Here is a 20,723-nt window from a genome sequence, read left to right on the forward strand (position 1 = left end):
TAACCACGGAAAATATCCAGTACAAGGGTTTTTTATGCATATTAAGTGAATGTATATAATCAGAAAGTACTTTTATTTTCTTTGTTGCCTAAAGCTAGGAAAAACAAATCTTACCAAGACAATGCTACTATTGAGATTGGTTTAAATGATATTTATTCCATCTGTTATATGCCAATTGTCTGTCTCTGACTCAGCATAAAGTCAAATAAACTGACACTGGAACATGAATGAGACTGGTGTGAAATTCTGAACCTGTGCTTATATACATGTAACTTGTAACTTGAATCTAGACTCGTATTTTTAATCATGGTATATCACATGCTTACAATTCGTATGGCGTTGCCATGACATAAAGTTTCATGACATTGTTAACGACTTGAGTCTAGAGTTTAAACGTTTTATAAGCAGTGGACCAGATCACATCCCATGAGTGAAATGATCTCTATAGAATCAAATTATTATTAGAATTTCAAACTTGACTGGATACTGCAGTTTATTGTAACATGTTTATGGTACTGGTCTCACACTAGGTAAGAAATGTAAACATCAAATGTTTCATTTGAAATGTGTAACAAGTGATAATAAGATATCATACTTAAGAACTGTTCTACATACTCAACTCAGAACAAATATTTGACTAGAATCAACTGTTCTACATCCTCAGCACAGAACAAATATTTAACTAAGATCAATGGTTCTACATCCTCAACATAGAACAAATATTTAACTAAGATCAATGGTTCTACATCCTCAACATAGAACAAATATTCAACTAAGATCAATGGTTCTACATCCTCAAACACAGAACAAATATTTAACTAAGATCAATGGTTCTACATCCTCAACATAGAACAAATATTCAACTAAGATCAATGGTTCTACATCCTCAACATAGAACAAATATTTAACTAAGATCAATGGTTCTACATCCTCAACACAGAACAAATATTTAACTAACATAAATGGTTCTACATCCTTAACTCATAACAAATATTTAACTAAGATCAATGGTTCTACATCCTCAACATAGAACAAATATTTAACTAAGATCAATGGTTCTACATCCTCAACATACATTGTAGATCAAATAGTTGACTTAAAACAACTTTTACATCATCAACAAGCAATGGACATCTGACTTGGAAGAAAAGTTCTACATTCAAATAAATCTGTACATCATATGTACATGATCAATAACCAGTCTCATCCTGTGATATGAAAATATTTGCTGCACCATGTGTACAGTTGAATAATACTGGACTCAGTCATTTATAGCTAAGTATAAATAACCAACTAACCATGGTTTGGACCTGAATCAATAGATTACCAAATTTAAAGAGATGTACTCGCATTGAGTTCAAATAGCTAAAATGTATGCTGAATGTATGATATGTGTCAGCTTTATATACTGAAACAAGTATTTACAATCTTTCTACCTGATATTGGAAAGTAAATTGTAAAAACATCTTAAGTGCATACCAAGATGATAACAAAGTGTATTTCTTTACTTATAAATTAATAAATATGTTTGTGTGTGTGTATAATTTTGTTTCAATATGTTAACAACTAAGAGACATATAATCAAAAATACATGATTGGTCAAATTCTTTAAAACAATGCATCCTTGTAAGGATTAACAAAAGCAGAATTTTCAGACTTACTGCAGTAATTTTTGGTTTTAAAATTCCCAGAAAAAACATTTTCTAAACATAAACCCACCAAAATGTAAACAATCTGAGAAATCAGACATAAGTACTAAACATAAATACCTTGTAACTGATCCCGGTCTATTTGTATTGACCTTGACCTGCGCACAATGCCATGTACAGACATGGATCGCTGGTGCCTTTGAGATTTTCCAGCTTTCGTACGGATGTTTCGACAGCAAATGTGGCCGAGGGCAGGTTGGACTGGTGATGTTATCAATAAAGCGAATCACCTGTTCTTCAGCTAAAAAAAAAGAAAAAAAAAAAAAAGATTTCGATGAAGAAAACCTATAAATCAGTAACACAAAACTTTTACGGTACTACAACATCTATTAAACTCACAGCTTTACTATACATCAGGGCCCCCTTCCATCAAGTGATCTTAGGGCTAAGGTCACCGTAAGTGCATACGGTAGTTACATACTTAAGGTGATCTTAGCACTAAGATTACTACATGAAGCAGATCTAGGAATATATCATTTAGTAGTATGTGGATCAGGGGTTGAAATGTTAGCTTAGTACTTTGGATCAGGGGTTGAAATATTAGCTTAGTACCTATCACCGATAGGTAATTTTCAGTTATCGCCATGCAAGGAATGCTGGCTCTTATTTTACCTACATTATCCTCATCTTATGAATCACACAAACACAGCTCTTTTGCACATTTATAATTTTAATATTGAAGCATTTAGAATAGATTTAAATGTAAAATTATCTTCCCAAGATGCACCATTCTTTGATAATCTTGCTGTAATCTCCAGTCTAGGTCATATGAAAATACATATTAGCCATACTGCCGTGTTGTGAATCCTCTGCTTTCATACCATTTAGTTTTACAATGTATCTAGAAATGGACTACAACTGGGTCAAAAACCAGCAGTCGTCTGGTTGACTAAGATGACCTTTATTGATTAAAGGAGGGGACAATTAAGGCATTTGACCTGGTATGCATATTCAACGATATATAATGCACATTATTGCTTAATTAATATCAACAAGTATAATCATATAGTTAATTAATAAAACGGTTAAATGTGACGGCTATTATATATAACGGGCGCAGCCATTTCGTATCATCCCAGTGAATACACAATCTGGCAAGCTGGTGGTTATGTAGTACCTAACATGTCACGTCAGGAATTAGTCTTCGAACTGAAGAAACAAAACATACCTGATTTTTGCGGATGCATCACAAAGTTCTGTAATAATATCCATCCTAGTAAGCCAGCACCAATTATATATTATTTTTAAATACAAAATAAACCACCATTGTCAAAGTATTGAAATAACTGTATTATGTTTCGTACATAAATTAACCCACGTACTGAAACAATAATCAGTGTTTTCTTGGTTAATTGGTCTTTTCTTTTCGTGGCCTGTACCTGTAGTTCCTGATTGGCAGGTGTATATTTAGACAGTTCCCAGACACACTAAAAAGACGTGCCTCTATTATTAAGATCACAGGCATTGTGTGATAACAGCACGGATACCACTCAAATCGTAATGGACATTATCAACCGCCCTGCTTTATTACTGTAAGTAATTCTGTAAAACCCTTCAATAAGTAGACTTTCCCATCTAAAATCACAAAACTGACCAATTACATCGTCCCAAAGAAAAGAAAAGTATCACATGTGAGTGGTAGTTTTTGCTCGAATGTGCCCTACCAATAGGCCTAATAGTATGCATTTTTTCTTTGGTTTTTTAAAAAAGAAAAATACTATAACTCTATTTCATTCTATTGATGCAACCTGAAATATATTTAGTTAAATAGATTATTTTATACTAACTCTAAAATTACGCGTTTTTCATTTGTTAAAGTGTCAGTATGTGTTGGTGGTCTGTATATGCATCTTTTCAACACATAAGGCTCTTGTTTGAGTTGACCCTACCTTTAAAGGTGAATACGAAGTGCATCAAGCGACCATCAGTTTTAGAAAAATTGGAAAATGCTAACTGTAATTCGGTCCAGTAAGATACAAATTCTACTGGACTAAATCAAAAAGTGCCAGACTAAACATGATCATGAAGTATAAATGTAAAATAATTTCCTGGCCCGTGGTGATGTTGACTAGCAAAAACCGGTTGGGATGGCAGAATTTTGACTCCTGAAATGTGTTTTTTTTCTGCATTAGTAAAAGATGTAAAAGGAGAGAGAGGCAAGATTGCAGCTTTAAAAACATTTTTAAAAACAAACTGCAGAAACCTTGATTTGGATCATCCCTGTCACGAATGAAACTGAGGTTGGTCATACAGGATGTTGTCTGAAAGTCAGATAACTTGCCCATTTCAACTCTGAAATACAACATTAACAACGAATAAATTAACAATGTCATGTTTATCCTTAAAAAATGCTGCTTGCTGTAAAATGACCCAACATTTTTGTAACTAGTATTTTATTTTATTATAAAACCATTTAATTTAGTCACAGTAATGAAGACCTTTTTGACCCTACAGATATATTTTTCCTAAATACTTATTAAGTAAGTAAAGTGTTGGTTACTTAAGAAACTTCACCACCAGAAGCCAGTGGCAAATGATAACAAGCCACCCTAATACCCGTATCACTACCACAATGGTAAAACGTTGAGAGATTTCCTATATTCCGAAAATCACATATTTTATTAAAAATTGTCTTCAATGTTTCCAATAAAAATGCAGTTTTGGAAGAGAAAAGTAAATGATTCATTGAAGCAATATTAATGTCTATACTTACCGTGTGCCATTAATATATCCAGTCTGTAGTTTCTTGATAGTAGCTATCAAAACTGGAGGAGGGTTGCCGGCACTGTCTGAAAACAATAATCAGAAAATCTAGTAAATGTCAATGAACACAGATTTTACCAATGGCATATTTTATATTACTCATGTCCTACAAATGTCAAACTTATGTTCTATAAATTTCACTGCAAATTAAAAAAAAATCATATTTAGTAATAACTTTTACATACTATTATATTTAATACTGAAAGTAATATACCCTACACATAATCATTAGAAACAAAATATTTATAATTGTCAGTTTTCAGAATTAAAAAGAAGAATTCCTCAGAATTAAATGTCTCGTCTGTCATAAACATTTTTGGTGCATAATGATGAACACTCATAGGTGCAACTATAAACCAAGTTTCATTGAACCAGAACTTCTAGTCTGTGAGAAACTGGTTTAGATGCGGAACTTTAATATTAAAACTTTATTGTAAACATTGTTGCTGTCACTGCTGTTGTTGGAAAAGTAATAACTATATCTTGCCTTTTTGGCTTTGTAAAGGCAAGATAATAACAATTCTGTCTCCCACATCAAATTTAACAAATTCTATTTAAAAAAACTAAAAATAACATTAAAATTAACAAATGTTGAGGTCTATTCCAGGATTGATCACATGGTAGTGAATGGTACCAAAATTAATTTTTTCTGCATGATGGGTTTGCTGTATTTTTATTCTTTGCATAGATGGTTTTCATGCAATTTTAGTTTGTGGGTTTATGGATATATAAATAACATACTTCACCACCACTACCTCTTTCAATCAGAACGACCATAAAAATTGCGCCAAAATTCCTTCATGTAAAACGCGCACCTCTTCCTCTTTGGCATAATCCTACGGGACTTTTCAAAATTCCATAGCACCAACATTGGACTGCTGGTGCTCCCTTGCACTTGCCAGTGCAGGCGTTCCCTCTCTACAACCCTCCCCCAACCCTTTCCTGTCCTGGACAGATGGAACCGGCCAAGGCCGGTCCCTGTGGCCAGGATAGGCGTGTGCTACAACAGCTTGCTCTGAATGTGCACGTAAACCTCTTAGTCATAGTCATAGTCACCACTACCTCCCATATGGAGGAGGGAAGGAATGTTTTATTTAATGACACATTTAAAATATTTTAATTATGGTTATATTGTGTTGGATATGTGATTGACAACCACACAGATAATGAGAGAGGAAATCTGCTGCTGCCACACAATGGGCTACTGATCATTCCAAGTAACAGCATCCTACAGACAAGATAGTACATACCACGACCTTTGTTACATCAGTTGTGGAGTACTGGCTTGAATAAGAAATGCCCCCCCCCCCCAATGATCTCATCAGCAGCACCCCCATATGATCAATTATGGAACCCCTAAGCATAAATAACATGTTAATCTTAATAAAATGTTAATGTTTTCTTGTGGTATTACATGTACAGTCAGACCTCGCTACAACGACCATATTCGTTCCTGGGTCACTTTGTCGTTATATCGAAATTGCTGCTGTATCGAATTAATTTGTCACCAATTATCTCCTTTGCCAAAATGATGTCAAAAACAAACAACTAATTAATATTAACTGATGACTGAATAGCATTTAAATAATGAGTGCATTGCATTTATTATTAAAAACAACAAATAAATGTTTTAAAAGATATTATTAAATATATTAAAGGAATGCTTAAGCAAGGCTTTTGGACTGGTATGCATATTCAATGATATATAATGCACATTATTGCTTAATATCAACAAGTATATTATTATATTTAATTAATAAAATGGTTAAATGTGATGGCTATTAGATATAACGGACGCAGCCATTTTGTTCCATTCCAGTCAATATACCCTCTGCTGAGCTGGTGGTTACGTAATACTTAACACATAACATCAGGAATGAGTCTTAGAACTAAAGAAACAAATCTACCTAGTTTTTTCGGGATGATAAAATAGTCATGCATTGCAATGTTCTGTAATAATATACATCCCGGTAAGCCAGCAATAAGCAAAATAAATCACTATTGTCAAAGTGGCTACACAACAAGTCGAAATAAATACATCATGTTTTGTCAATGCATTAACCTACACACTGAAATGATACACAGAGTGTTTTCTTATTTAATTGGTCTATGCTGTTAGTTGCCTCTACCTGTGATTCCTGATTGGCAGGTGTGTATTTGAGTGGTAACCAGATGAGCCAATTAATTGACGCTGTCTAGACACAAAAATACATACCAGTATTGTGTAATATTACCTGTCGCCCCTAAAATAAAAATGGACATGGTTTATTACTGTAAATAGTTCTGTAAAACTATTGATTAAGTAGACTTTCCCATCTAAAACCACAGAACTGACCAATTACTTAAGTCTCAAAGAAAAGAAAATTATCACTTGGGTATCATGGGTTGTCGATTTTGCTCCAACGTAGCATACCAATAGGTCTATTATAGTGTACATTTTTTCCTTTGGATTATTTAACAGAGAAAAATACTAGAACCCCATTTCGTTCCATTAATGCAACTTGAAATACATTTAGTTAAATAGTTTATTATATTATCACATCATTTATGGTGTTTTACAAGTCAGGTAGTCAAGTCAGAGAGGCGCCTTGTCGAAAAATTACTGCTTTTGTTTACACTGTGCATACAGGATTTGGTCAGTCCTGAGCTGACATCACTTCACCCCAAGCTAGCTGTACCGGACGCCTCGAATAGAAAAGAAAGGAATAATCACTAAAGTTATGTGTTTTTCACTTGTTAAAGTGTCAGTATGTGTTGGTGATCCGGGTATGCATCTTTCCAACACATGAGGCTCATGTTTTAGTTTACTCTCCCTTTAATTAAGGCCACTGGCGTACACAGAATTTTACATATGGGGAACCCACATTATGTATGTAGGCCTATGTATGTATTTATATATAATTTTATAAAATTTAATAGTTTTTTTTTTTAAAGGTTTGATTGCGGGGCATGGCCCCCGTGCCCCGCACCAAGGCTACGCCACTGATTAAGGCGTATTCACTGTCAGTCTAATCATTCCTTAATCGGTTAAAAACATCTATGACAGGTACCTACATTGTACTTCATTTACAAAATATACTAAAAATAGAACTTGATTGTTGAAAGTTAATCCTTTAATTGGTTGACTAAAGGCTTACTTTTAAAAGCAATACGCATCTACAGATTTAGCAGACATTGGTAACTCGGACAGCATGTGACACTGTCAGTTCACTACAAGTTCAAGGATTCTAAGTGGCTGTGTGTGTACTGGCAACGTGCTACGGCATCTGAGATTATGTAATGTCATTGTAAAGAGGTGTTTTCAGACTTCGAATGCATGTTTGTTCCTAATTTGCTCTGTCAGTGTTGGAAGGTGTGAATTCTGGTCAAATGTACAGAATAACACGATTGTAGGAAAGAAAGAAACAGGAAAAAAAGAAACAGAAAGAAAAGAAAGAAACGGAAAAAAAGTAACAGGAAAAAAAGAAACGGAAAGAAAGAAACACTACATTTTTACTAAAATTCCTCTTTTTTTAAATTTATTTATATATAATATTTCCCAATTAACTTACCCAATTGAGTTTTAATTGTCATTGAGTCCTTGACCTATCCAATGGGTTCTTTAAATGTCTCAATTATCATTGTCTTTAAGAAGCCCTTTAAGAAGCCATTCTCTAATTGACCCATTCAAAGGATAATCCCTTCTCTTTATGTCCTCAGATCTATCCCTTTATCTTATCCCATATATGGCCTCCCAGATGGCTTCCAACTTAATTACCCATGATATCAACATAAAAGATGTGAGGGAGCACCATTCCTCAGAATCATTAGTGCCATCATTAGAATAAATAGCACAAATATATGAAAAAAATTACAAATGGAGGTCATCAAGAGTCAGAAAGGTGGATCAAAAATTTGTTATCATGGCCACATGTATACAAAGTTAGCTACTAGGAAGAACAAGATTTGGTGGAAGTGCTCCAAGAAAGTCAGTCTTGGTATAAGGGTGCATGTACTGTATATGATTTTATTTATATTTTATATTTCTGAAATGCAACGAGGAGACTCAAATCCTTGTGCCAGGACCGTGTCAATGGTTCCAAGTCCATTCCTGAGTTTTTGCATGGAGTCGGACACAACATTCGCATTACCAAGTGCTTATGACCTAAATTATACAAAGAAATTCATATATGAGAATAAAATTGTCAACAAAGTATGAAATAAAACTGTTTCTTTCTTTCCATTTCTTTTTTTCCTAGCCAAAATTGTTTCTTTCTTTCCTGTTTCTTTTTTTCCTGTTTCTTTCTTTCTGTTTACCGAATAACACTGATGTACATTTGTTCCCGACAATTTGTGGTCGGATAGTGTAATGTCATAGTAAAAATGGTCGTTGTAATGAGGTCCAACTGTAATGTACAAATATATAAATAATGGAAATTTTTTAAAGCTGTAGTCTTGAGTATATTTTTATTATTTAACTCTTTAGATCATTCACTTTAATTTTTTCAATATCATTTACCTGCAATTGCTGGTAATCTATGTCATGTAACCATTTTTAATGTTCAAAATAGGGGATGCTTAATTCAATTCAGTGGTACAATGACATGTATTAAAAAAATAGCAAAAAGATCCATTAGTAATGGAAACGGGTGACTTTATTAAAATTAGTTATTTTTATTTTGTATTTGTAAACAATGTTACATGATAGATGGATGAGACTGCAGCTTCAACTGAAAACCCACCATACATTTCTACCACCAAGAACAGTATACTGGACTAGCGATGGCTTAGTCTATTTTTAATGATCAAATCCACAAGATTGGTTCTTGTTTGTCGACTCCACAAGATATTATATTCTGAACGGTGATTCATGGTCTAAATGTACTTTGTAATAAACTGGCCTTGCAAAACCTCAACCACCACCACTTTCACTTTTTTGTTTTCTCTTCAATGTTTTGTTTTGTTGTTGATGTTTGTTTGGTTTTTAAAACTAATCAGATTTCTTCTCTTATTTCACTTTAAAACTAATGCCCCATGGGAAGAAGTCAGTAAAATATTCATATTTTGCGGATTTATTTTATGCTGGGGATGTGTGTGTGTGTGTGTGTGTGTGTATTCTTACTGAAACATAAAAGAAGTTCATCAAAAGTTAAGGCTGAATGACCAGATTGAGAATACAGTCATGAAAAGGTGTACATGCACCAAGGGCCTGTGAATTTGTCAGGGACATATTTTTGTTTTCAAAACCCACAAAATAAAATTACATTGAATATAACCCTTAAAAAACTCACATTTAACCCTCCTGTGTCCTCACCACCCAAAATGCCTTGAATAAAATTTTATCAGAACCAACCATCAGACCTATCAGGCATTAAAAACCAAACTGGAATAGCCCCTCTCCTCAAAAATAAGAAAAAATAAAACATAAAAAAAGAAAGAAAAAAGAGAACAAAAATTAAAAAATTAAAAATTAAAAAATTAAAAGAAAGAAAACCCCCCAGAACATCACCCCCAGAGATGCTTCCCCATGCCCCACTGAAACTTGATCATTACAGAAAGTCATCATAAAATAATCATGCAAAACTGCGAGGATAAAAATAAGCATGAATCGCTATAATATAGCAACAAAGTACAAGTAGCAAGCAGTGTCAACACGAGTATGGTTATCGTGACAAGCATAACAAAGCAAAATCTCAGTATTGCCTTCTTTGTCTACAGAATGATATATTATGCCAACTGCTCTTAATATTCTTATTTACTTCACAATATGGTACAAACGTTGTTCTGTTACCATGTTGGTCATGCAACTTTAAATATATGCGAATACCAATTGGTTACATGGTGAAGCATTACATTCAAAAATTATAAATTAATTTCAGAATTATTAATCAATATGCCAATATAATTCATGTCAGTGAATAATCCGTTACCTAGGTATGGTGGAAATCATGTGAAGCAAGTTTCAGCCATGTAATACTGTCCCTTTATTGTTTCCCAATGTAAGGATAGTAATAAGCAATAGTGTCCCTTGTTATTGCTTCTCAGTGTAAGGATAGTAATAAGCAATAGTGTCCCTTGTTATTGCTTCTCAGGGTAAGGATAGTAATAAGTATCATATTTATTCAGCAATATATTCAACCATTTTTACTGGGGGTTTTCATTTGTTTTTATTTTAAGATTTAAACTAAAGAAAAGTTAAACTTAATGACCTACTATGGCTTTTTAAACAATTTATTCTAAAAAAAAGCTAATGACCTACTAACGACTTTTTGTTAAACATTGGTGGTATCTGGTATCAATTCAAAAGGTAAAATTCCTGAAAGATTTGTTTAAAACATTGCATAATATTAATCTTACGTGACAGCCATGATGGTATTCTAAGATACATGTAACTGCCATGATGGTATTCTAAGATACATGTAACTGCCATGATGGTATTCTAAGATACATGTAACTGCCATGACAACAATCTTAAGGATTTGATTCCTCATCAACTTGATATGTATGCTTATATCCAATTAATTTTCAAGTAGGCTGTCCTGGGCACACACCTTTGATATCTGGCCGAGATATCAGGGATGATAGTTAATCATTAGTGGTTAGTGTCAGAGAAGATGGTTTAGTGGCATTACATTTCTCTATTTAAGCATTAAAACTTACTCTGGATGGAATGAAAAGTAAAGTTTGTTTTATTTAACGACGCCGCTAGAGCACATTGATTTTTTATCTTATCATCGGCTATTGGACGTCAAACATATGGTCATTCTGACACTGTTTTTTTAGAGGAAACCCTCTGTCGCCATATAGGCTACTCTTTTATGACAGGCAGCAAGTGATCTTTTATTTGCGCTTCCCACAGGCAGGATAGCACAAACCATGGCCTTTGTTGAACCAGTTATGGATCACTGGTCGGTGCAAGTGGTTTACACCTACCCATTGAGCCTTGTGGAGCACTCACTCAGGGTTTGGAGTCGGTATCTGGATTAAAAATCCCATGCCTCGACTGGGATCCGAACCCAGTACCTACCAGCCTGTAGACCGATGGCCTGCCATGACGCCACCGAGGCCGGTACTGGATGGAATAAGAACCTATAGTATCTAGCAAGTGTATGGTTGACAACTTAACCACTATGCCACTAAGACCAGTGTTCATACAAAAGCACCTCTAAAATAGCTGTATAATAATGGTAACCTTAAAGTACCAGCAAAGAATGGCCAGTACAATGGCAGTCTAATTGCCTGAGGTCCTTGTGTCGCAGGATCGAACCACCTCGGTGGATCCATTCAGCTGATTGGTTTTTGTCTCATTCTATCTAGTGCATGTCAAATGGTCTAAGCTGTGGTATGTGCTTTCCTGCTTTTGTAGGAAAATGCAAATAAAAGATCCCTTGCTGCTAATGGAAAAATGTAGCAGGTTTCCTCTGACTACATGTCAGAATTACCAAATGTTTGACATCCAATAGCCGATGATTAATTAATCAATGTGCTCTAGTGATGTCATTAAAAATAATAATAATAAAAAAAAATTAAAAATGGCTGTCTCATCTCAGAGTTTATATTTAAGTCCAAGCCTGAGTTTTTATTTAAGTCCAAGCCTGAGTTTATATTTAAGTCCAAGCCTGAGTTCATATACAAGTTCAAGCATGAGTTCATACATGTATGTATTTAAGTACAAACTCAATTTCATATCTATGTCCAAGCCCAAGGTCATATTTAAATCCTGGCCCAAAGTCATATTTAAATCCTTGACCAAGTTCACATTTAAAAGTCCAAGTTTATGTTTAAATGACAATAGACTCCTGTACGATGAAAGACAAAGAAGGCAATATGAACATAACTTCAGCACATACCGAGTACCATGTCTGACAGATTAATAGTAAGAACAGGGCGACCATAAAACTTCCAGTTAATCTTCAAGTATTCGATCTCAGAGGACAGGAAATTGAGAGACTGGGCTATGTCATCGGCTATGTAGAACCTCTCATAGTCAAAGAGCTGCAGATATACAGTCAGCAGTTAGAACCAAGCCCTTTAACATACTAGAAATGTGACACCCAATTTCAAAATAAAACTAAAATGATGTTTAGAAAGTTGATAAAACTCTACACCATATTTAAATAAAAATCATTTTTAAATATTTCAAACTGGATCCACTCTCTACTTTGTGAAAATTATTTTATGAGAGAAAAATAAAAAATAAAAATAAAATGATCTTTATAGGTAGTACAATACCAAATAACTTCCGGCTGGGTCAAAGTTCGAGGTGCACCGAACTTTTGATAGAGAAGTGAACACCACAAGTCCTGTGATTGGTTATAAATGTGAGTGTGTTGGTTGTAAAAAATAATAGTTTCATCTGGGTAAAATAAATGTGCAATTTTATTTCATCTAGTACCAATGTGTCAAGTAGCCTTGTGCTTGAAACATGTATGGGGTACCTGTAAAAAAAAGTACTCAAATTTTGTGCGAAACTAGGGTAGTCATAGACGCTACTCGTTATCTCAGAAACGAGCAGCTTGACCCCCATTTTTTTCTGATTCACTTTAAGTGTAAGGGGTGGTAGTATTTATATCCGTGGCGTTTTTGTCGGTTGATACGTTGCAGGTAGGAGTTTTAGCCGTATATGTTACTATTGTCGTCTATGGGATTTGATTTGGTAGTGTACACCCTATAAAGTTGATAACCTCTATACAATATTTAAATACAAGACATTTTTAAACATTTCAGATCAGATCAACTCTTCTTTGTAAAAAAATTAAACTGAAATGATCTTTAAAAAGTTGATAAAACTCTATACAGTAAAGTACTTTTAGAACGAACACGCTTATAACAAACTACCGGTTAGAACAAACTGATTGTAAAGTCCCGATTTTCCCCCTATATAGTATTAATAAATTTTAATGTATAGAACGAACAATGTATAGCGAATTAACTGTTAAAACGAACCAATTTTTTTGTCAAAATTGTGAATTTGAATGTAAATTAGTGTATATATAGCGAACCGATCATAATTGTTTTGTATCTTATTTGTATCTTATCAATCAGTATCATCAACGGCAATGCATCAAAAACGACTATACTAATAAGATCAGACAGATAATGTCCGCGTGTATTTACGTAGTCGATTGGCATCAATTAAGAGAGTAATGTATTGAACAATTAACGGTATGTTCTCACTTCACTGCTATTGTTCGCTTGTTTAAGTCCACTTGTTTAAGTCCCCATTGCTTCCTTGACATTTTGCCGGTATCCAACAAGAAGATTGACACCTGCAACTCACTTGCATTTTATCAATCAGTAGCATTAGCGACAATGTATCCAAAACAATTGCACTGATAAGTCCAATCAGATAACGTCCGCTTGTCGTTATGTAGAAGATTGGTATCAATTAAGGGATTAATGTATGGAGCAATTAACCATCTGCTCTCACTTCACTGCTATTGTGTGCTTGTTTAAATGCCGGTATCCAACAATAAGACTGACATGTGAAACTCACAATACAGTCATTGTAATTAGCGTTAAATAATCAGATATTTTGTTTTAAAGGTAGGTAACACAAATATTATGAAATGTTGAACAGTATTCGGTAGATGAATCATGATGAACACAATAACACTGTTTTTCCAAAGTAAAGTTGATGTAGCTATGCCTGTTTCATTCGATTGCCGACATTGCTACAGCCCTGCAGACTATGAGACCAAAGCTCACTAAGCAAACAAAAATAAGCAACTTTGTTTCAAACCGTGACTGACTGAGCACTCATTTGATTCAACATGTTGTATTTATTTGCATATTTTGCTTCTATTGGTGATAATAAATGAAATATTTTAAAAAACCACCCCACTAATTCTTGTGTTTATGGTGTTTAAATTTGAAAAATCCAAAATGGCCAACTTCCTGAATGAAAATGGCTAACTTCTATAAATGTTTACAACAAACTACTGCTGTAGTCCCATGCAGTTCGTTATAAGAGTACTTTACTGTACCATATTTAAATAAAAGACATTTTTAAACATTTTAGATCAGATAAACTCTACTTTGTAAACATTACTTTATGAGAAAAAAAATTTCAAAAGTAAAAATTCTAATCTAAAACTAAATTTTAAAAATACTGGAAAATCACATCTCTGGCTTACATAAGAACACTTCACTTTAATTTGCTGGCTAAACACTAACAAGTAACATCCAATGTATCTGTTGCTTTCATGTTTGGTATGTAAAATGATTGGTGGAATCTAAGATACAGTTCATCAAACTACATATATCATTAGATTATATATTTTTCTATGTTAGTCATTAAATGTCCTGCTAAAATATTTCAATAAGTTATGTAAGCATAACCCAACCCACCACTATCAAACAAATGCAACATCCACATAAACTAAGACAATCAAACTTGTTATCTCGACTTTTGTAATCTTGAGAGCCAAATACAGGCATCTCTGTTTGCAAAAATCAGGAGAGCATTCAAGGTGAGACATTTTAAATGACAGGAGCTGTATTATTACTCCAGCGGTCACTCATAATGGGGAAATATTTTTCATATTTTCTCAGTGGGAAATATTCTGCATTGGTTTAACATACATATACATACTATTGGACGATTTGACCAGGGCTCGAAACAGCCTGTGGCCAGGTCGCCAAATTGCAAAAAATGTCCTCTTTGGCAGACTTTAATGTTAAAAAATAATGGTGTTAGTCACCCAAATAATATTATCTTCTTTAGAGCATAACATATGAGCCACTATTAATATTTGTATTCCACATTAAAATCATACTCTTGGTTCGCTTACCATAATTTGCCAACATGCATTATTATTTTTGGGGCCACCATATTTTTTGGCAAGTTTCGGACCCTGTTTGATACTGACAAACCAATCACCTTGTCGGTACTAAATATGATGTCATCACCATTTGACAAAGCACACCAAAATAACATCACATAGTTTAAAGTGTTTGCATTTACGTCTATGTTTTCAGTGTTAAACTTGAAATAAAATGGTAGTTTAATCAAATTAATTATAAATTCTTTTTACAGAATATATAGAACTTATTTTTAAAAACTTTTCTTTAAACATGATTAAAATACAAAGTTATAGCAATACTCAGAACAGTGTGTTAGGTGGTTTACATCGTTTCTATATACATGGACCCATATCAAACACAAAGGCTTTTAAAAAAAAAAAAAAATAGCTGGGGTAATAAATAGAATAACAAATTCAGTACCAGTCATTATCAAATTTATGTACCTCATGAAATAATTTTCACTTGTCACGAGCTTTATTTCACTAGGGAGATAAATTAGATAATAACTGGGAACTCGTTTACTATTCTTTATTTATGGAATCAATTTTACCAACAACTACATGTATTATGTTTATCTCAAATTACTGATATGTCAAGCTTATTGGTAGTTTTTTTTCAACAATGAGACAACAAAGTTTGACTGTATACAATATGATGCTTGTGATACACCAATCATTTTCTTGAACAATGCTGAAATACTGTATATTAATGGAACCGTGCTACCAAAAAGGCTTTTGTAAAACTGATGTGCAGTGGTATTTTTATCATTATAGCTTTGGTTATATATACTGCTAACCTAAAACAGCTGTTCTAAACTGCCATCACAAATTGGACTGAATTTTTAAATTCTTCCAGTAGAATCTATAATTATACTGGATTTCCAATGTCTATTGGTAGAATTTCAGATTCAAATTTTATTATGATTGATACTAATATATATAATTATGTACTGCAAACATGGTAAACAAAAAAATAATAACAGCTATAATTATTAACCCTATAAAGTTGAAGAGATCTACCAATTCTTCCAATGAATACACTTATTACATTACACTTAATAACAATATTAAAGGGAAGATGTGAAACTTTCCATATATCGTATCTTTATAAACAAAAAACACTTGCCAATATCCTGTTAATACACGTGTCATCTGAGGATATATAGTCATGTATAAGAACATGAACATGTAAAATCAACTTCATACTTCTACAGAATGCTAAAAACTGAAAAACTCTGACCAGTTGTTCATCAAACATGGTATGCAGCTGTCACTTTTCAAGGTACTGCCGTACAGGTAAAAAAAGGTACACAAATAAATAAAAAAATAACATTTTTTTTAATTAATTACCTCCTAGCCCCCCCCCCCCCCCCACAAAAAAAAAAAAAAAATGTCCATAGTAAAAAATTATACTCTAATACATAACATAACTTCTGCTTGCTCTCTAACACATAAGTTACATGTAACTGCAGGTGCAAGTGCCTTAAGGTTTAGTTGCAAAACATATTTACATTAATTGTAAACCTGGTGTTTGAAGAGAAACATAAAACTACATTTGTGTCCATTGTTATCTTGCAACTTGTTCAAAAATGTATCCAACTTGCTTTTGCTCATTGGATATGTTGTGAGACAAATTCCTATAAGATAAATGATATTTAATGGCTACTCATGTAGCATTCACCTATGTACTTTGTGGTGCAAACATGCATAGCTACAAGAAACACTGAGAGCCAAGCTGAACAAATGGACTAACTTAAGTATGTTGTGCCATCCAATGCAAGTTATTAAGACGAGAAGCCAAGTTATCTAGTACTGATAATTGGAGATTGATCACAGGTGAATTTCATTTATTAAAACTGCAATACTTTAATAATGCTACTCTTACTGTAAAAGGTACTCAAGCAGGCTCTACTACAAAAATAGGTACCAATAATGTAGTACACACACCTGTATTATTTAAGATGGTACACTCTTAGGTGACTGATAAACACAGGTTTCGATTCCTTTGAATATTTGGACACAGCAAGCAAAAATGACACTGGGCAGCAAAACAATCATTAAGACAGATTAATGCAACAGCAAAGAACTCAGGTAGTGTACAGCAGAATGTAAACGTGCATTAACTGCTAATAGACCATATCACCAAGGTGCCATAGTCAGACCTTGGAATTCATGATGGCCATCAGCAATGCTGCTACAAAAAGCAGTTGCAAAATGGATCTGCAGTAACATCTTTATCATTATTGGATATTTACTTTATTATTTGTAAAACAAATTGCCATCACATGGAGATCTGAATTTCAAGGGCAGCATAATATATCAAGTTAGGAAAAACTAAAATCAACGTCGTCTTTTTAGTAATGTTGAAGGAGATGAGTGCTATGTTCAAACATTTATAGTCCGTCCTATCCTCTTACAAAAAAACATTTTGGTATATAATTTCAGTTTGATTTGAAATAATTAAAAAACCCACTATTTTTGTATGCAATTAAGGAAATAAATCATTTGTAGTAAATTTCATAATGTGAAAAAAGGTGATCCCTATGAGAAGGACTATTATAGCATATGGCCATAAAATATTAAAAGTCAGGCCTCTCTATTTGAAAATAAGAATTCCAGGTGATTAATTTTAAATAAGGAGAGCTGTTACACATATCTGAAAAATAAGCATCACAACAATTAATAATATATTGCAAAATGATGAAAGCCAAGTGCAAAAAGAGTTCTGTGGGTGAGTAAGATGTGAGCGTGAGACAGTGCTCACCTGGTATGAAAAGGTCTGCTAGTTACTAATGTGTAAATTGGAGAAAACGTGGATTGTTTTTTCTTTTAGGAATACTTAGCCTGACCTCATTCAGTAGGGAAATTGGTCACTGTATGAGGTCAGGCTAGCTAGAAAAGAAAACATATTGTTAAAAAGCACTACTGAAACTGACGTCGTCTTTTTAGTGGTATTGAAGATGATTAGTACAGGGAAGAATATTTTAAAATCCTAGATAACCGAACACATGATTTTTATATTTGCGTAACCGGTGAGTAACCTGATTGCAATACATGGTTCACAAACACTTAGGAATTAATGAACAATTATTCAAGTTACTGTTTTGTTAGTTGTGAAGGAGAAAACCTACAGCTACACAGTTGACACACATTTAGGAATTGAGGGGTGAGAGGTAAGAACTGCACACCTAACATCTGACTGGTGAGGGTAAAGAGCATTGTGGGACGGCCGAGTATCTGCCAATTGCGTGCCAGGTATTCTGCATCCGTTTTGAAATGGTCGATGAGGAAGTCCACATCTAGCGGCAGATAGAAGTGGTGTTGATCCAGGAACTGTTGACAAAGATGAACAAATATTCTTCATATAACACGACACTGGTTAATTGTACACAGTTAATGATGTCTGGCCAATATTATGAATTATGGCACTGTGAGAAGACCCATATGATGTTTTATGGAGCCAAAAAATATAATATGGACAGAGACCAGAGCACTGAAGTTAATGTTTATTTTTTGCACTCCATAAAACATCATAATGGTCTCATCACAGTGCCTTAATTGTTTTATTACTTGAATCAAATTAATAAAAAATAATTACACAAATTATATACAAGTAAGGGAGCATTTTGCAATTTAGCAAGCACAAGTATTTTGCACTACATGTATGATGTCGTACTTGAAACACAATGTCGTTATCTGTAAAATGCTAAAACTTAGGAATTCTGTCGACAAAACAGATAAAATCAGTGCTAAGGGGATTCCCCGTTTCACACTGGAAATAGTGCAATATGATTATTTATGGGTCACAAAACCACAGAGCAGTGCAATATGACTGTATATAATAAATAAAATAAGTTTATCGATACATATTACTGCACTGCAAGTTAATTGTATTATTAGTCATTTTGGACACAAACGAATTTATACAAATTTTAGCACTAGGATTAAAAAAGAAAAGGAAAATTTTCATTACAAAAAATAGAATATTGTTCATCATGAATAACTGCATTTAATAAATTTCCATATTGAACAAAAATAAAATACTTTTTTCCCTACATCAAATTAATGCTAATTATAAAGACATTAACAAATATATAATCTGTACATTTATCATATCCTATGCACAGGCATTTGACACAGATTAGTATATATAGCTCAATTTAATACAGGTTGATAAATCTTATATATTTCCACAATATTTTGCCATTTCCTCTTCATAATTATTACTTTTATTGAGATTTAACATGTATTGATTTGAAATACAATTTTTTTCCCCACAGTTTCAAATATGACAAAGATAGAGTTAATAGTTAATATATCTGTATGTAGAGAACAAGCTATGTATAAATGTAATTACATTTGATTGGTGTATTCATTGATGTACAGGTAAAATATGGTAAGATGTAAATGTAAAACACACTATGTGCATATACCAGTAAGTAGAACATTTATGTTAAATTTTCTATTAAAATGTAATACATTTATATATCAATTATCTTACAACTGGACAAAGATGAAAACAAAATGAAACAAAAAATCATTTCCTGTAGTAAAATACAGAAACTTAAAATAAGATATTTGATTTTTTAAAAACCTATTATCATTAAGCAGTTACGAGTTAATATTTGTGATGCAAACATATTTTCAAGCACATGTAAAATTCTAGACCACTGATAAAGAAAAATTAAAATACATGTATAACAAAATGTTGCAAAAAATTTGGAAATGTGAAATTACATTTTCTCAAATTCTGCAATCTCGAATATCAGGCATGTTTTACAGGCGGCATCACTTCCCTTGCATCAATTTAAAAAGTCAAACCAGTGATAAAGGGCAACAATCTGTCAGATATATCATGCAAGCTGAGTGAAGCATGTATATTTTAATTCTTTGAAAAGCCACCTGATGTTAAAGGTCATTTACTAAGTTGCTTTATCACTTTCACCTGGGTTTTTTTTTGGGGGGGGGGGGGCATCTTCATAAATCAAGGCTAATATTTGTTCCCCGTATTCAGCCTTGATACATGTCGTCAAGAAATCGTGCCATAAAATGCTTAAATTTCATTGGATGCGATGAGATCCGATTGCAACGAATCGCAACGCTCCTTATAGATTCCCTTGTTATTGTAAACAAAGATGGCAGCGGCAGCGTCCGGCGGTTAATTTTTGATATTGCTTTCAAGATTGTCACATGTTACTGATGCTGTGATTGGTCAGCAATGTCATTGTGTAAGGGACATAATCGGTGTTACAAATTTTCTTCCAATAGAGGGCGCTAGTAGTGGATATCAGTAATCTTGACTACATGTATCAAGGCTGAATACGAGGAACGAATATTAGCCTTGATTTATGAAGATTGGGGGGGGGGGGGGTCCTCATCAGATTACATGTAAGCCCAAAGTTCAAAGCTGATGAGAAATGGCAGGTGTGTGACACGGATGGCCACAAAAAATAAGAACTTGTGCCAG

The 20,723-nt window shown here is 33.5% G+C and overlaps 1 protein-coding gene across 1 annotated transcript in view; it reads right to left on the bottom strand.

Moving 5' to 3' along the window:
• Nucleotides 1-20,723, bottom strand: part of LOC121375527 (phosphorylase b kinase regulatory subunit alpha, skeletal muscle isoform-like) — an 82,361-nt gene that overhangs the window by 40,385 nt on the left and 21,253 nt on the right. The window contains 5 exon segments of the mRNA XM_041503022.1: nucleotides 1,770-1,879; nucleotides 1,881-1,950; nucleotides 3,913-4,001; nucleotides 4,423-4,498; nucleotides 18,445-18,589. Coding sequence (XP_041358956.1) covers nucleotides 1,770-1,879; nucleotides 1,881-1,950; nucleotides 3,913-4,001; nucleotides 4,423-4,498; nucleotides 18,445-18,589 — 490 coding nt within the window.

This window comes from Gigantopelta aegis, chromosome 6 (genome assembly GCF_016097555.1).
Source record: "Gigantopelta aegis isolate Gae_Host chromosome 6, Gae_host_genome, whole genome shotgun sequence".
NCBI classification, from domain to species: domain Eukaryota; kingdom Metazoa; phylum Mollusca; class Gastropoda; order Neomphalida; family Peltospiridae; genus Gigantopelta; species Gigantopelta aegis.